Source organism: Syzygium oleosum, unplaced genomic scaffold (assembly GCF_021117445.2).
Source record: "Syzygium oleosum isolate NSW1041296 unplaced genomic scaffold, Sole_v2.1 Sole_v2.06, whole genome shotgun sequence".
In the NCBI taxonomy this organism is placed as follows: Eukaryota; Viridiplantae; Streptophyta; class Magnoliopsida; order Myrtales; family Myrtaceae; genus Syzygium; species Syzygium oleosum.
The window spans coordinates 5,103,635-5,121,417 of NW_026607490.1; the positions used below are offsets into that span (position 1 = coordinate 5,103,635).

Below are 17,783 nucleotides of genomic sequence, written 5' to 3' on the forward strand. Positions count from 1 at the left end.
GTGTGTCTCTGAACGTAGTTTTTGTTCTCTTCTCCAAACTTTTGGCAATAAGAAAAAAGTATTGGTCTGGTCCAAGTGGTTCGGTCCAAACTTGAAATCGGGAACTAGACCGATTATCATTGGGTCCATATCCTAGGAACTGGAAACTACTTGAACGAGCCGGTTTGGTCCGGTTCCCGTGCTTACCCCTACCTTACAGCAGATACAAGCTGAAACAGGGAAATCAGGATTATAAACAATGCAATGCATCCCTCTCCCGCATTCTCAAAGTGGGTCTCTTATCCTGTGGACACGCCCTCGGATTATGGCTGTAATTCAAGTTGAAACAGAGACTTGTAATCATGGCGACAAACCGATCGCGGCAATATGAAGGAATCGAGTGCTCTTATCCGATGCAGAAGCTTTCGCACAAGCACCGTTCTGCATCACGAAAAGCAGGATTAATGGCCTGGAATTTTCCCACAGCAAACTCGCTCACTTTGGCTCTGTTACCCATTATTTGTCCCCCTACCATCTCCCAACTAGAATCAATTCACAAATCCATGTTGGAGCTTGGAAGGATCCAACACAAATGAGAGGCAAGAGAAGGGAAATTCAAGCAAATCCCAGGCATCTAACGGTATCATATATCATCCATCGCTCGAAAGGGGTCTTAGGCTAAAAGAAAAGACTCAGGAGCAGTCATTCTGTGCTTCCAATTTAAAGAAAATTCCGTCGGTACGCTACAATAATCGAGCATTAACAATCGTGACCTGGCTCTTCCCAAGTTTACTCTCAACAAAACAGAGAAATGAATGGAGAAAATTTGAGAGGGGGGCATGACTCAGATTTTAGCCAGTACTAATTTGCACAACACAACTAATCGAGGCATATCACACCATGGGAAGTTCACCACAGTCAGCTACGACCACTCTCTTCCTGGGACGGTCTCCTCGGTCCGTTTCTTGTGACTCGATCAGCTTGACAATGTCCATGCCCTCTAACACTTGCCCAAACACAACATGCCTCTGGTCCAGCCACGGCGTCTGTCATTAAACAAGATGAATCATTGATATGGCTGAAAAGAATGACTAGGAGAAATTGAAGCACCGATGAGATTTTATATACAGGGTAGGTCGCTAGAGTTCCCAAACAATTAGTAGATCACTAATAAGCTGCAGAAGTGACTAATGTGTGGTTTGCATGGAAATGAACACTGAGGCAACATTCCTGGTGGATTGTGGTGGTTGGAGTGAAATATTGTCATGCATACACTGCATACATGGATGACGTGCTTGCATAGCAATTTTGATGCATATATGAGGATTAAACTAGTTAAAAAATGTCAGCTACGTCTGAGCAAATTTTGCCGAAAAATGTTAAGAAGGAAGCACTGATAACAACTTTGATCAACTCCAATAGTAGTTACTGAGCTCAAAATTAAAGGATGCTATAAGAAAAAATGAGCAATGTAGCAAAAAGGTGACAAATTTGCAATAAGAAGTTCCTCTCTGTTACCATCACCCCTGATTGCAAAATTCCACTCAAGCGGGGTAACAAAGAACTTAGCCTTAAAATCTGTCTCAAGAGAGGTGGGGAGGCATGTTAGACTGATCTAATTCTCCAGGAGATTATAGATTTTGGTAGTATAAAGTAATAGAAAGGACACAGCAGGAAGGGCAGAAGGCCTACAGAAAGGAGTGGGACCCCGTCCCCACTCCAAAACCCGCGAACTGTGGGTCTTACTTGCCCTGTTTGGGGTGGGGTAGGTTTTTTGTTGGGGCAGGTCTTAATGCCTCGAATTGAGTGCCTTTTACTTTTGGTTGAAGTGATGGCTATTCAGATCCAAAGCAGAAGCAAACTGGTTTCACGAACTATGTTCCACAGAATTTGTTTGGGCAAACAATTAGCTAAAAATTCAGAAGCTTTGTCCATGCAATGCACTAGCCAATCACGTATGATATTACTGATCAACAAAGTGGCATCCCCAAAGCATAACATATACACCATTCCAATCAAGGATTTGTTGTAACTACTTAAAGGAATATGAATAATTAAGTGAAAATGGTCGTATAATGGGCATGTCAAGAACTATAAAAACAGTTGACCAGGCTTTTAAGGACGTTAAATAACTAAGACATTAGTCATCTCTCTCTCTCTCTCATCCAGCCTAAAAGCTACTATAGATATGCTCCTATAAAATATAAAGCTTCTAATAAAAATTTACTTCTCAGACACCAAGCTCTCCTAGCGTAAATGATCCTAAACAAAATTCCAAGGTTCAAAAATTGCGCCGGGCAAAGAATATACTTCTTTATGGAATTTCTGCAATAGCTCTTTTTTCCAAATGCACTCCAGCCCCCACAATCCAAAACTCTATTAACATAGATAAATATGAAAAGTTGATAGCTCTTTTTTCCAAACGCACTCCAGCCCCCACAATCCAAAAAATCTATTAACATAGATAAATATGAAAAATCGAGGAAACCTTCCAAGACGATATCCTTATTCTCAGGGCTGGAAAAACATGACTTTTATAGTGACATGATAAATTATCAGCAACATCTTGTGGTTAGAAAAAATATAAAATTAAGATTACCTTCACAGTGCAGATAAAGAACTGGCTCCCATTGGTGTTGGGGCCTGCATTTGCCATGCTGACCACCCCAGGTCCAACATGAGTTACTGCAACGCATTCCATTATTCTTAATAAGAGGGATCTTGTCAGACATGCGTGGCTTTCAATAGAAGAATAACTATATTTTCAAATTCTGCTAAAAATTGAAGGACAGCACTCAGAAGAAGTGAGAGGGTGGGTTCAAGTTAGGAATCGCCGCCAACACATGCTTAGTACATGAAAACTAAATATGAGAAATCCGTATTGACAACGGCCACTATAGTTAGAATGCATATGAGATGCATTAAGCATTAAATCAGATATCTTAGATCATAGTCCTCTACCAAAAAGTAACCAAAAATGGGGATTTCTAAGACTTGTCCTTATCCTAGGATTAGTACGGCATAAGAGAAATAGTCTTACACTTAAAGTTTTCATCTTTAAAAGTACGGCCATATATGCTTTTACCCCCTGTTCCCTGCAATAGAGACAAATATCAGACTGGTTCAGAATCATTTAAACTATCATCGTTGGGGTCACCCTTAAGGGAACTAGAATGCCAATAAATTCACACTCCAGACAGATGAAGGATTGGAGAGAGTTCCTTGAAACTGTTTATACTCTCAAACCAAAATTACCTGACAAGAATCAGCACAAGTTACAACACACACTAAGTTAAATGGTTAATAGCATGCCTTATAAAAAATCGAACGGTTCCAAAGAATCTCAGCTGTTCAAGGAACAAATGCAGCAACTCATAGATATTAGCTACAAAGTAACCGACAATTGCCACATTTTCGGAGAGTATGCCCGTAGTGTTCAACGTAAATGCTAACAAATACCCGACAAAGCCTAAAAATGGAACAAAAAAGACAGATATACATAATGGTTAGAAGTGGCTGTGATACTTAACACCATTTATGATCCGAGACTAGGGGATATAAACCATCAATACAAGCATCCTAGGAGGCTCATGATAAAAACACTGGTATTATGATACATTGGAAGTCTATACCAAAACTTCTCTCACATTGTGTTTGAAGATCATCACATATTCTTCAACTTGAATTATTGTTCTTTTAATTCGAAGAACTGGCTTCACAACTTACTACGAGAAATACTCTGTCTCATCACCTTTAATGTCTTTAACTACCTTTAGATGCCCCAATCTAATGCTGCTTTGGTTTTTTTCTTTTCTGCTTTTAGTTATTTGCTCTATTGGGAGTGGAAGAGCTTTGAACTGTCTGCGAGTCATCTTACAAAAGAAAAACCAATGTTGATTATTATCAACAAGTATTACAAATCCAACTGCATCATCCATCACTCACATGCCCTCGGTGAGACCAGGCCTTGGCATCACCCTGTTCAATTGACTAATTTCACTCCGATCACAAGGAATGAATAGGTACAAAAGAGCCTTAACAACTGTTATGGCATGAGATGACATTCAATCAGAAGAGGTAAACACGGTAACCATCAAAAGGAAAACAGGCCAAAGCTACTATAATGCGAATTTGAGGACACCGATGAAGTACCCACATTTCCTTTGTCAAAGTCACCTCCCTGGATCATAAAATCTTTGATGACACGGTGGAACGCTGAACCTTTGTATCCAAAGCCTTTCTCTCCTGAAGAAAACAAAGAACAATCGGATAATCATCTTTTGAAAACAGCCTCCAATTCGCGCAATGCAATACTTGATACATGCCGATAAGTTAGTTCCACGGTAGAGAATTAAGTAAAACCTGTGCATAAAGCGCGGAAATTCTCTGCTGTTTGCGGAACATCCTCGCCATACAATCCAATTACTATTCTTCCGGCTAGCTTCCCAACAGGGTTACCGATGCTAATGTCAAAGTAAACTTTGTTGGTAACTTTCGACTGAACAGCCGCATCCTGAAATCCCAGAAGAGACCAACACACTCGTATAAGAGATGCAACCTACAGTGTATTCCCTTAGATTATGCAGACGCCTATTAGTTTCAGAGAATTATAGTCCTCAATCCACTTCACGGGACCAACACGTTACACTCCCAGAAAGATCGTCCCCTGCTTATCGCGACACATTGCTTTTGACTTCGGTTTTGACAATAATTCAGGGCTCATTCCCACAACAACAATAACAACAACAACAACAAATTCAACTCAACTGTCAGCCCACTTCCTTTCTCGCCCCTATACTGCGAAAAGCACAAAGATTAAGAGAACGAGAGGACGACATGGGTAACCTCGGCACTCGCTCGAACCGAGCACGGACGGAATTTCCTCCGAGAAGTAGAGTCGAGGGGAGTCAGGCGCAGGGAGCCGGAGAAAGAGCTCGAGGAGGTCGCCGACAAGCTGGCCTTCAACGGAGGCGGCCGGACGATGGCGGCGACATTGCAAGAGGGGCGGCCGAACCCTCCTCTAATCTCCGAGCCGCCGTTCCTTCGACTGGCCAGCGAACCGACATTGGGCTGCTCGGCAACAACGAAATGCAAACGGCAAAATCAAACCGAAAAATCGTCAGCGCTTAATCCCGGAAAGCATCGGCGGGGATGGTACGCGGTATCGGAAGGGAAACGAGGGGACTCACCAGAGCTGTGGAAGAAGCGGCCATGGATGACGGTGAAGGAAGAGGAGAAGAGGATATTTTTCTTTCTGTCGAGAAAAGGTTGAGGTTTGAGCTACTGCCGAAAGTACAAATATGTAAGAGACTGGGGGGATGGGTGGCTGGGTGGGTGCGCGGTGAGACGATGTTCTCGAGAAACGACGACTTCGAGATTGTCAGAGGAGTCGCTACTCTTTCTTTCGAACTTATGTTTTTTTTTTCTTTTAATTTTTGCAATTTGAGATTATGCGAAGGGCAAATCCATCCAAAAAAATTCAAATTTTGCAATCAAAATCCTATAAATTGTGAAAATTCACGTTTTAACATTTTGGTCGAGGTGAAAATTCACAGTAGGAAAGAAAATTTAAAGAAAAATAGGGAGAGACGGGTAGATGTCCCGCGAGCAAAAGTAGCCACCGCCGCTGCTGAAATTTTTGGATGCTTTTTTTCTAAGGTAAAATAAAGGGCTAATCCATCTAAAAGATTCGAGAATTACGACATCTTTTAACCCCGGGTCGCACCTAATTTTATCACCGTAAAAGGGGTACAACACCCAAGAAAGTCGTTCCGTCAAGATCCCGGAATTAAAAGCTGAAAAACGAGTGTGCCTTTCTTCTTTTCTAATTTCCCTTTTCTAATCCGGACAGGTTCCCGAGACCGGTCTATATGTGCACGAACTATATCTATCATGTTCATGAGAGCATGCTCGCATCGACCAGGGTTCAGGCAGTAGGCTCTTCTTCAATTGTTGGCCCAAACATAAAGCAATCTTGACAGATGGGCCTGAATCGGGACTGGTGTTTGCTTGGGTTGCGGTGAGACATTGGGCTCACGAAACAAATCGGAAGGAACAGAAGGCCATAAACTACGGAAACCAACTATGGCCGATGCGATTCTCATTTTGTAGCAGAAGAAAAGGGTAAAAATACAGAGAAAAGATGGGAGGAATGCCGCAGCTCATACATCAATTCTTCGGTTCAGCAACTACCAGACGATCACACCGCTGTCAGTCTCATCACTTTCCACATTTCCTCGGGTCCGGCGACGTCTCCGGGCAGTCCATCGCGTCGCACCGGCCGGCGGCCTGCCTCCTCTTCTTCCTCCTCAGCTTCTCGCACACGAAAGCCCTCTCCAGTTGCTCCACCCTCTGCGACAGCGAGCTCAGCAACCGGGTCTGCCGCTCGTTCCTCTCGAAAAGCTCCGCCATCAGCCCCATCATCTTCTCGTTGTCCTCCACCATCCTCTCCAGCAGCTCCTCGCTCCCCCAGCCTCCCCTCTCCTCGTTTTTGTCGGGCTTCTGCGACTCCACCGCGGCGCCTTCCCCCGGCGGAGCGTTCTCGTCGATTCCCTCGATCGGGCTCCGAGAATGGGGGGAGGAATCGGCTGAGCTTTCCGTTCCGGTGGCCACGGCATCTTCCACGAGTTCGCACGTCGATTGAACAGTGTAACTGTCCGCCGTGATCTCATCTTCGTTCTCGTGAATCTCAGTCTCTGGCTCGCGTGCTGCTTCTGTATCTACTCCGTCGGCCGCCGGCTGTCCCATCTCACGATCCCTGCCTGCATCAGCTTCCACAGAATGCTCCCCATCCGGCTTCGTCGCCACGTCAGCCTCTGGCGCCGTATGCACCTCAGGCTCCGCTGGAGTCTCCTCTGTTTGGTGACTCTCGCTACCAGCATCGACCGAATGGTCCGCGTCCGCCATTTCCGGTCCACTTTCGCCTTCTAATCGCGCCATAACGGCCTCGGTTGCGCTCAGTGGAGGCAGGGCACCAGAGCTACGATCGTCGGCCTCAACAGATTCTCTCCCCGCCGCATCGCCACCTTCGACATCCGCCTCCTCCGCAGAAGCTCGGCCGACGGGGCCTCCGCTCTGCCCGGCGACGATCGCGTCCACCCTCTCCTGCAGCGCGATCGCTCTCCTGATCACCGCCTTCCTGCACTCCCTCACGCCGGCGCCCACGCCTCGGACCGAGTCCAGCCTCAAGAGCAGGCTCATCAGCGCCTCGCTCACCTTCAGCCTCTCCCTCTCGTCCCGCCGCAGCAGCTCCGCCGCCTCCGCGGTCGAGATCCTCCTCTCGACCTCGTCCACCTCCCTCCTCACCGCCGCGATCCTCCCCACGCTCCTCCGCACGAGGAACCCCCGGAACGCGCTCTGGATCCTGACCGCCGAGCCCGACCGGCTCCGCTCCGACCCGACGAAGCGGACGGGGATCGAGACCACCTTCGGCGACGGCGCCGGCGCCGGCGCCGCCCGGGTAGGGACGGCTCTGGGCGGAGCGGGGGAGGGGTAGTAGCGAGGGCGGGGGTGGGATGGGGCGACCCAATGGCTCCTGAAGAACGGGCTGTCCATCATCGGCTGCGATGAACTCTCCTTCTTCTTCTTCTTCTCGTGCGTTTGCGAGTTGTTGCTGCTGTTGTTCGTTTGCGAGCTGTTGTTGTGAGTTTTGGGTGAAGCTCTGCGATGGCGGAGAGGGGTTTTATAGAAGGGGGTGGTGGGGGTGGGAGATTCGAGAAGTTCCAGAAGATTCGGGAGGAGGAAGAAGCATCTGGACACGTGCAGATTCTTCTGGTTTTTGACCGTTTTGGCTCGATAAATAAATAAATAAATGAGCGGAATTAAAAGGTTTTTTTTTTAATTAGTATTTTGCTTCCGGTTGGTATATCAAAATGAGAAAAGGGCTAAGCAATCAAACAGGGGTGCTGCTGACTGGATCGTCGCTGAACAGCTCGCCGCCGATCGCCGTGTTCTTCTCTCGCTCTCGTCGTCGGCGCCGGGTCGGATCCTTTTCCACAGTTGGAGTCACAGCATCAGAAATCCTATCTCATCTACCACAAAGTTACAAAATCACAAATCAATAAACTCGTGCCATTTTCCTCAGAGATGATTTTTGTTTGAGGTGTTTTAAGGTACGGCACGAATGTGCTAGTTTGGGAAATTTTTACTGGCACGAAAAATTTGTTTCGACTAAATATAACGAGATTTACTAGTTTTTCATACGAAAATTAGTTTCGAGAAAATGTGGCACAAATGCATAAATTTAGGATTTTTAGTAGTATCAACGGGACAATTTATCCAACACAAACCAAATTGAAAATAGAATTCTATGCGAAAATATTTCCTTCTTCCTCGAGATGGGTAACTCGCACATAGGGGTGTCAATGGGTCGGGTCGGGCTTTCATGATGCCCGACCCAGCCCGAAATATACAGGGTTGCGCTTGACTTGACCCGATCCGACCCAAGACCCTCTTCATCATATACCCAAGAGTAGGGTCGGGTCGGGTCGGGTCGGGTTTAGGGTTTTTTTACAAGGACCAATCTCCAACCAGCTAAGCTTGAGCGAGAGAGAGCTGCTTTATTTTCTGCAGCTTGTTCTGGACCTCCTCTGTCTCTCTCTCTTTGCATTTGCAATATCAGTTGAGCTCTGCTCCCTCCACCCAATCACCACCCAAGAAGGCCCACGGGAGTAGCTCTGGAAAAATGAGCACTGCCGCCAAGTCCAAGAAGAAATCGCCTGAGCCCTAGTGATGAAACCCTGCTCCAACGACCGGAAGCCCTCGTTGGCCTCCTCTGCCGCCGCCGACCGCAAGACCGTCATCAAGAGCACCGACATGAAGGATGACATGCAGAAGGAAGCCATCGACATCGCAGTAGTCGTAATCCCTCTTTCTCTCTCTCTGATTCGTTGTGTCAATTTGGTGGATCACTCCAATGGGTGTCTATTGTTTGGGTATGGGGTTCTATCTTCTACGATTCTGAAGCTGATTGGTGTGTTTTTTTTTTGTGGGGGTGATGCATTCGAGAAGCACAGTGTAGGGAAGAACAGGATGACCTCCGAAGCTCGGCGTCACTTCGGAACCGAAGATGAGAGCCGCGATGGCAGCTGCTCCTGCGCAGAGGATTGACGAGAAGACGGAGCTCGCCAGGGAGGTGGGGCTCGGCGCCAGGGCCCAGACCTGGCGGTCACGTCGAACGCCGTGAGGGCGAGGACGAGCCACCACGGTCATGTTCACGAACTTCACGGCCGCCATTGCCACGAACTCGAGCTCTTCGCACGCCTTTGAGAGGTTGTAAGGGCGAGGAGGAGCTAGGGTTTCTTGGTCGTTCTTGTGCAGAGAGAGAACAGAGCGAAGGGGAAAGAGAGAGAGAGCGGTAGGGCTCTTCTAGATGAGTTACCTTTGGTGCCAGAATAAAAAAAGCCCAGCTTGGCCCGGCCCGACCTGGCTTGCCCCGACCCTAACAATTACCCACACCGAAAACCCTTATCCAAAGAAGACTAAGACCCGGCCCCAAAATACCCTAAAATTTCGGGCCAGATCGGGTCGGTCCGGGCCGGGCCGGATCTGCTCGGGCTTTTTTGACACCCCTACTCGCACATGTGGATCACATACCAAATTTATTATTTAAATCTTTCTCGTCCTAAAGGCTAGGCTACAGCCAATCAAATAAATTTCCTTGAATGATGTAATTCCCTAAATGCCATAGTATCCTATGAACCTGTTGTGGGTTCTACATTTAAACCGTATTTTTCTCAATAAATTAAACTTCATTCTCTAAAATAACTCAAATCGCATATTTGTATCTTCCTTAATTCCTTTGGTCTTTTCTCGAGTTTTCGTTGGGAGAGAGTGTTCACTGGTCGCACAATTGGAAAGAGTCAACTTAGACGCAGTTCGACCAAAAAAAAAAAAAAAAAACAACTTAGACGGAGAAGGCCTGGAGGATGTTAAGGATGAAATTTAGAAACTGCATGGCACACCACCTCCTCCAAAAATTTAGAGGCTTCTTAGGTACTTGCCCTCATTTTAGTACATTTTGGACAAATTATACCTAGGGAAGTATGTTTTTACTAACCTATGAGATTAACTATTATCAATGTGAAGCTAATTACGAACATTATGCAAGTACAGAAAGGATGTCTTCCGCTGCCTTGCAAAAGGGTGAACGAAAGTTAAAACTCATCTGATTTAAAGTCCATTCATAAATTAGACAGATCATCACAATAATTAGAATTCTGAGCGTTCGAATATCTTTTTTAAGTGCCACGAGTTCCATCGCTAAGAAAACAATACAAGCTTCAGGAGACAAGAATGCGTAAAATGACATTTCCGAAAGTGTAAAAGCCAAATTACCTTCTCCTATAAATATTAAACATAGCCGTTGCACTAATCTAAAGAGAAAACGATACTTAATGAGAGGTTGATAAGAAAGTGGTTACACATTTCACATGTACGAAACTCAAGTTTTGACCATGTCATAATTTTGCCCTAATTAGGCGAGTACAAAATAGCAGCAGTGCATTGCAACGCAAAGGCTGCAAAAGATGGCCCTTGCAGGCAATGTGAATAAATCTCACTTGTGCCCACTATTTGAGAGAGAGAGGGTCCATTTGTCCGGCGAAAAATAAATCATTTGAAAAACATTTTTTTAAAAATGATCATTTGTATCTCTTACAAAAAAGTGTGAACAAAAAATAATTTCACAATCTACGAAAATATTTAGGCATAAATTATTATTGATAATGAAAATAATCTTCATCTCCTAATTATTTCAAACTATACAAGCGATCATTTTTTTGGAAAACATTTTCAAAATAATTCATTTTCGCGAAACAAACGGATCCAAAGTAGATGTTGAAGCCACATGTGGATGTTTAGCAGTTAAATGGTTTTAGCCTGCACTTGAATCAAAGGACTGCATAAGCAGGGCTGACACCCATATCAGCCAACCGATAAGCAGTGAAAAGAATCGCTAGAACCTTTGCTCGGGTGACGAAGCACGGGAAATAAATCCATACCACTCAACGAATAGAAAACTAGTAATACACGCCCACCACAGCGTTTTTCTGGAGTCTGGAATGATAGGTAAATTAGTAGTCCAAGGAAAGCGAAACAACATTTGAACAGCATCTGTCCAAAGACGTCGTGAGCTCACATCTGCAGAGAGAAATACCTTGCTAAAGCATGTTCATTCTATTTGGAATCTTGATGCCTGCTCTTTTCAAGAGTTCACTTGAAGCCCGCTTAGCTAGTGAAATAACTTCCTCCTGTGGGATCCCAGCAATATCAGGAACCAAATAAGTAATCGACAAAATGTAAGTTATCAATATAGCTTGCTAGGTAACTAAAAGTGAGACATCAAATATTTATTGAAAATTTTACAGCCTGTTTGATAATACAGCAAGCAGGAAGCTTTCTAAAACCTGGAACACTACAAATGGATGATTAAAAAAAAAAAACCTACCGAAAATGGGTAGGACGAAGAGAAGAATCAGAGCAAATATCAAATCTCTAATCAGAAACCAAAACTTTTGATAGGTTCCAAAAGATACAAGCAAAAAAGTCTGATAACCAAGAAGGTTAAAAAAAGAAGGAATAACTTTGTGAAGGTTCATGCTTCTTAGCAGATAAGAAACAAAAGCAATGAATTACAAAAAGGTCATTGAAGATGATGGCATGATCCACGCAAACATGACCTTGAAGGCATAAGAAGCAACAACAAAGTCTCAATTTGACCCTGGTGAATCATTTGAATGCAATCAATTGTATAGGCTTTGTAACATTACCTCATCGACTGATAAAATCTTTTTGTCCTTCATAATCCAATGACCATTGCACATCACAGAAACAATGTTTTCGGTTCTCATGCAATATACAAGGCCAGAAATGCTGCGGACGCCAAACATAAGTTCAACTCTTGTTAGAGCCAGTTAAAGCAAGGAGGAAAGTAGAGATTAAGAAAAACGATGTATAAATTGGATTGAGCACATCTTCTCACTGAGTTTTCCCTTTTTAAAGTCTAGATTATGTTTAGAATTTAACAGTGTGTAGAACACTTCATTAGATACCACCCACAATGAAGAAAAATATGCCCATCGTATATCTGCATGATTGATGAGTTAGAATTGAATGAACACCACGTAATGTGAAGTTTTTAGCGCAATAGTCGCATACCAGTCATGAAGAGGAACCATATGCCAAGTGGAAGCATTGATCACGAGCATGTCAGCCTATAAATGAGAAACCGAGTCATTAATCAGTTTGCTGATCTCAAGGAATATGAGTGGGTGGCCAAAAAAACAAAAGCAATATGAGTGAGGAGTGACATGGGCCATACCTTTTTCCCAACCTCAAGTGAACCAATTTCATCGTCCCAGAGTACTGACTTGGCACCATTTATTGTTGCCATTCTGAGCACAGTTTCAGCAGGAAGTGCTGTAGGATCAGTGACGCCATTTTTGAAAACTTCACGTCCTTTGTTTATAAGTGAAGCTAGGTACATCTCATCAACTGTACAGCAATAGAGTATGCATGAATCAGCGTAATTCGAAATTCTGATCAACATGCCAAGTACTGTCACATAGTTTCCCAAGAAGTTAATCATCAGTCAATGGTGATTATCAAACTAAACTAGACTACATTTAATTATGCCCCGCAGAATCAAAAAGCTGGGATCATTATGATTGTCGTTAAACTAACAGAAAGGAAAATCTCTTTCAACATAAGCTTCCAATGGCACATCGAGTAAGAAACCATCATCTACCAAGAAAATATGAGAGATTTGGAACACACAGATCTAAAAGTTTGGACGAACCAATGCTCATTCTATTGTTTGATGGAGCGCCATCTGTTCCTAATGAAACACAGATTCCAGCGTCAAGCATCTCCGTAATAGGCGCGAATCCCAGCATTTTCATTGCAGCAGCGGGGCAATGAGAAACTTTAACTCCAGCATGTGAAAGAAAACCAACCTAAAGGAGAGCAAGGATAATCTTCACTACCGAGGGCACAAATATGAAGGCAATATATTACAAAGAGCACTTATGGACTTATGGACACTCAGAACAATGATGTTTCTGTCCATATATTGAGACCTAATCTTCTTACATAGAATAAAATCGAAGAGAAAGTTAATATGACATAAATGACTACAACAGTTCTATGGATGGTCTTAATCTATTGTCTTTTCGACTTCACTACAAACCACCAGAAACTGCATAATACACTTTGAACAGAGTGTTACAAGGAACCCCTCCTAGAAGCGTTAAAAGGATTGAATCTGCAAGGAGCATGGACACACAGCAAAATTGATCAATTTAAGGTTGAATGGGACTTACTGTAGAATTCAGCAAACAACAAACTGAAAAGGCTTCTTATATTACAGTTTCCAATAGAGATGATCAACAGGAGGGCGGCTCGTTCGGCCCACCCAGGCCCAAGAAGGAAATGGGGGACTTGGGCAATGCTCTTACACAAGAAAGTCCAGCTTGCCCATTTTTTGCCCAGCCTAGCCCAAAAATTCCTATATAAATTTTGTGTGATGGGTGGGCTTGGGCAATTCAATAGGCCCAACCTTCGGGCCCGGCCCAGGCCCGCCCAATGATCATCTCTAGTTCGAGATACTACAATGGTTCTAGACCATTCAAGTTGCACCCTTTATCATTTAGAACTTATATTAGAAATTGGCAATGGCTGATATAACGGAAATCAATGGAGATTGTTGAAGTATTATCCCACATCGATTGACAACGGGTCCTAAATACTCTTTATATTCATGTGATCTCTCTCCACCTAATAGCTTAAGTTTATGGGTTGGACTTTCTAACAGAGATGAACTTTCTAAAGGAGAAAGAAGTCAGCTTCAAACTTTTGATCTATCAACAACTGGGAATGGGCAAACATACCTGGTACTCTCACTTTTATCGGTGTTAAGATATAGGTTTACCAAGTTTCTGCAAATTCTATCCTAGATAAACGGAAACAGCAATTTGTTCTTCTCTTGTTAAAGCTGAATCAATTATAAAAAATGAGAAAGATCAAGAGTAAGAAAAACACAGCAAGACGATTTCTTAATCCTCAATGAAAGTTATGACAAGATGCGAGATATGGTACTACAGCTGCAAAGCAACAAAAATTGGGTTACTCTACAGAGTGCAGCAGCAGTCCACCTCAGTTCTGTTCACCCAAACTGTATGAGCTGAAAGCAAATTGTCCCGTAAGAAGTCAACCTTCTCCAGGTATGTTACCGTTCCATGATCAACATTCCGTGTCTCAGTTACCAGCTGATTCTCATAGGGAATCTCTCCAACATGCTAAATTAGAAAAAAAAAAAAAAATCAGTTTGATCTATCTCAGGAGAAGAGATTGGAAGTTTCAATGTTGATTATTACAACAAGAAAAAAGGAAGAAAAAATCCAGGCTGGTACGAGCTTACAGCTAGAAGCAGAAGGAAAAGAAGCTGTAAGGTTGAATAGTTGAGTTTTCTCACTTTTACAGGCTCTCATTAGAGATTTTGAGCACGTGTCAGGACAAAGCCTGTTCACTGTGACGCTCCAGGAAGAAGGGCAAGTGATAAAAGAACAAGTACCATGTGGATTCCGGTTTTCAATTCTCTTGCTGTATCCCTTGTTGCGAGTAGTAGTTCATCAGTGCAATTCATAATTTGCCTGATGCCAAGCCATATCCTAATACGTCCATCAGCAGTATTATGATGCTTTTCGTAGAGCTCCTTCTGTGACTGCATCCTTTAAGCCAATTGCCATGAGTCATATGTCGACAGCTATGACTCAATTTTGAATGCAGTCGAAACTAGAGCTAGTCATGTGAGGAAAAAGTGAAGCCTATTATGCAATTTCATATAAATATAACTAAAACAAGAAAATTTTCTACATCAACTAAGCTCAACTCAATGGCAATATCTGTCCGAACACATAGCAAGATTTGTGTTATCTATAGATACTAGGGTCCAGGGAGACATTGAGAGGCATCTAGATTCAATCCTGCAGAAAAGGAAATGACCAAAGCATAAGGACATAGAAAACAAATCATGTCCTCTATACTGTGACGTAATCTCTGCGAATCCTTGAATTACTAGAAAGCAAGAATTTATGCAGCAAGTGAATCCAAAAAGAACTTGGGCACTACTATTTCCTAAGTCAAAGCTCCCTATTATCTTTTTAAGGCTTGTTCAATAAAATCAATATTTTACAAGTAAAACTTGGTTAATATCATCACTGCTGAACATATTTTCCCTCACACTGATTATCATCTAAAAGACAACTACTAAGAACAACAATACTGAATAGCAACTAAGCCTCTATCCATGTCTGTTTAGATCCTTCACAGGGACTCTGGGCATGTCCTGTTAGGCCTCTCTATACAAGCTCGATATCAGTCCCAAGGGTCACATTCTTCATGGAGTTCATTGTTAATTTAAACCTTCTATATATCTTCAGTTTACTAAGAGCATCGTCCGTGCATGTTCTCTAGTATGTCAAGAAAACCGAAAATTCCCATGGTTAAAGCCAAAACCGCAGCTATAGCTATAGCGCCAAACTACTTCTGATGAGTCTAATTTAGCCCAAAAAGACTCTGACTTTGTCTAGACATAGACTCCCTTAATGCATTAATGATTGTTAGCACTAAGTTCAGCTCAGCAACCTGGATACAATCCTCTGCAGTTCGAGCAGCCCAAGATGCCGGCAAACCCTCACCGGAGTCCATGACAGACTGAGCCAAGCACGCGCGTAAGCCCAGCGATTCCACCGCTCTAGCCATTCCAGGAACGTGCTGTCCTCCAGCCTCGGCAAAGCAAGTGACCTGCTCCATCGAAAATCAACAACATGACCGATCGCGACTCGACGAAAAGCCCAACGCAACACCAGAGCCAAATTCCACGACACGCGGCGCTTACACCGGAGTGAATGAGCTCGATTCCGCAGAGCAGAGCGGAAATGTAGGAATCCTCCTCGGTCATGCTGGCCTCGTAAGGCCATATCCGGTCGTGCAGCCAAGTCACCAGATCGACGTCGTCGGCTATCCCTCGACCCAGCTGCTGAGACGTGTGCACATGCGTGTTGACGAAACCTAGCTCACTAAATCGAAGTCAAAATGGGACCAGCGGAAGTCCGAGTACCGATTGAAGTACAGAAAGGAGACACAGAGAAGACCTGGGAGCAGAATCTGGCCGCGGAGGTCGATGACTTCGCCGGCGGCGTCGCCGAACCGGCGGAGGAAGTCGAGGGAATGGCCGACGGCAGTGATCCGGTCGCGGTCGACGACGACGGCGCCGTTGCCGTAGACGCGGCTCTGGGGGTCCATGGTGACGATCATGGCGTTGTGGAGCAGGATCGGCGAGCTCCCGTGAGCTTCCATATTCCGAGAGGCTCCGGTCGCTTCTAGAAAGCTCCGATGGCCGGTGCAGAGCTTGAGGTCGCCGACCGGCGGGGAAGATGGTGATCGGAAGAAGTCAGCAATTTTTTTTGAGTTGGAGAAACGAGACCGCGCTGTCGTGACACGACTCTACGCTCGGTCGTTTCACCGAAAATAAAATAATTTAAAAATATAATTATTTATATTGCTTCAAATAATTAAGGGAAAAAACCACCAAAAACCCCAAACTTTACCACCTGTGACACATTTACCTCGAACTTTTTTTTGTGTCATGAAAAACCCCAAACTATGCAACTTGTGACACATTTACCCCAATATACTATAGCCCAGGGCATTTTAGTCTTTTTCCCTTTTTCTATTTTTTCGCTTTTTTTTCTTTTTTTCCGCTAGGTCGCCTCGCGGCGAGGGCGAGGGACCTCGCCCGCCCAAGCGAGGGCTGCCCGCCAGCCGGGCGAGGGCGCCCGCCCGGGCTGGCGAGGTCGCCCACGGCTGCCGGCGAGGATTCCCTCGCCCGCCCAGCGAGGGCGGCGTCGGTAGCCCTCGCCCGCCCAGCGAGGGCGGCGTCGGGCACCCTCGCCCGCCTAGGCGAGGGCGAGGACCTCGCCCGACGCCGGCGAGGCGCCTAGTTGGCGGGGCAAGTGGAAGCCTCGCCCGACGCCGGCGGCAAGACACTCCCCGCCTGTGCGAGGGCGGCCATAACCTCGCCGGCGGGCGAGGGTCCCTCGCCGGACGCCGGCGAGGCGAGGCCGCCCTCGCCCGCCCGCGGGAGGCTGGCTGCCTTCGCCGCTCGGGCTGGCGAGGGTCCTCGCCCGACTCCGGCGAGGCAAGTGGTCGCCTCGCGCTAACGCCGGCGAGGGCGCTCGCCCGGGCGGGGCGAGGGTCCCTCGCCCTCGCCGGCGACCTTAACCCCCATCGGAAAAAAGAAAAAAAATAGAAAAGGGGAAAAAGACTAAAATGCCATAGGTTACAGTATATTGGGGTAAATGTGTCACAAGTTGCATAGTTTGAGATTTTTCTTGGCACAAAAAAAAGTTCGGGGTAAATGTGTCACAAATGGTAAAGTTTGAGGTTTTTGGTGGTTTTTTCCCAATAATTAATTGATAAAAAATATTTTCGTTATCAATAATAATTTATGTTTAGATATTTTTCGTGGACTATTCAAATACTTTTTGTTCATTCATTTTTTGAGTGATACAAGAGATATCGAATTTAGAAAAATATTTTTTAAATTATTCATTTTCAGCGAAACAAACGGAGATTATTATTTTTTTTAATTCGCCCATCAAGGTTCTGCTTTTATTACATAAAAAAATTTAAAAACCAAATAAATATTTTCCTCGTTCTCTAAAAAATTACAAAAATACCTTCATCACCATCTATCAGCTTACATTCTTAAACCATGCAAGCGAGAAATACGAAGAAAAAAAAGT

General features: G+C 44.6%; 3 protein-coding genes across 4 annotated transcripts; all 3 read right to left on the reverse strand.

Moving 5' to 3' along the window:
- Window positions 1–671: 671 nt before the first annotated feature.
- LOC115680225 (photosynthetic NDH subunit of lumenal location 5, chloroplastic-like) lies at window positions 672–5,326 on the reverse strand. 2 transcript variants are annotated; one of them, XM_030603992.2, is made up of 7 exons: window positions 5,169–5,326; window positions 4,825–5,049; window positions 4,342–4,492; window positions 4,136–4,224; window positions 3,020–3,074; window positions 2,579–2,664; window positions 672–1,025 (listed from the first exon to the last, which is right to left on the reverse strand). In XM_030603992.2, the coding sequence occupies exons 1-7, from the start codon at window positions 5,190–5,192 to the stop codon at window positions 873–875; spliced, it is 783 nt and encodes a 260-aa protein (XP_030459852.1). In that variant the 5' UTR covers window positions 5,193–5,326; the 3' UTR covers window positions 672–872. The 2 variants fall into 2 exon arrangements, with proteins under 2 accessions (XP_030459852.1, XP_056168493.1); XM_056312518.1 differs by having other exon boundaries at window positions 4,816–5,049.
- A 635-nt stretch (window positions 5,327–5,961) lies between these two features.
- On the reverse strand, window positions 5,962–9,213 carry LOC115680114 (uncharacterized). Its single transcript, XM_030603851.2, has 2 exons — window positions 8,992–9,213; window positions 5,962–7,749 (listed from the first exon to the last, which is right to left on the reverse strand). Exons 1-2 carry the CDS (start codon window positions 9,211–9,213, stop codon window positions 6,199–6,201), a joined length of 1,773 nt encoding a protein of 590 aa, XP_030459711.1. The 3' UTR covers window positions 5,962–6,198.
- Window positions 9,214–10,968: 1,755 nt separating this feature from the next.
- LOC115680291 (uncharacterized) lies at window positions 10,969–16,489 on the reverse strand. The gene is made up of 10 exons (XM_030604089.2): window positions 16,131–16,489; window positions 15,875–16,047; window positions 15,622–15,780; window positions 14,549–14,698; window positions 14,130–14,273; window positions 12,776–12,932; window positions 12,299–12,471; window positions 12,136–12,191; window positions 11,748–11,850; window positions 10,969–11,228 (listed from the first exon to the last, which is right to left on the reverse strand). The coding sequence occupies exons 1-10, from the start codon at window positions 16,333–16,335 to the stop codon at window positions 11,139–11,141; spliced, it is 1,410 nt and encodes a 469-aa protein (XP_030459949.1). The 5' UTR covers window positions 16,336–16,489; the 3' UTR covers window positions 10,969–11,138.
- Between the last annotated feature and the right edge of the window lie 1,294 nt (window positions 16,490–17,783).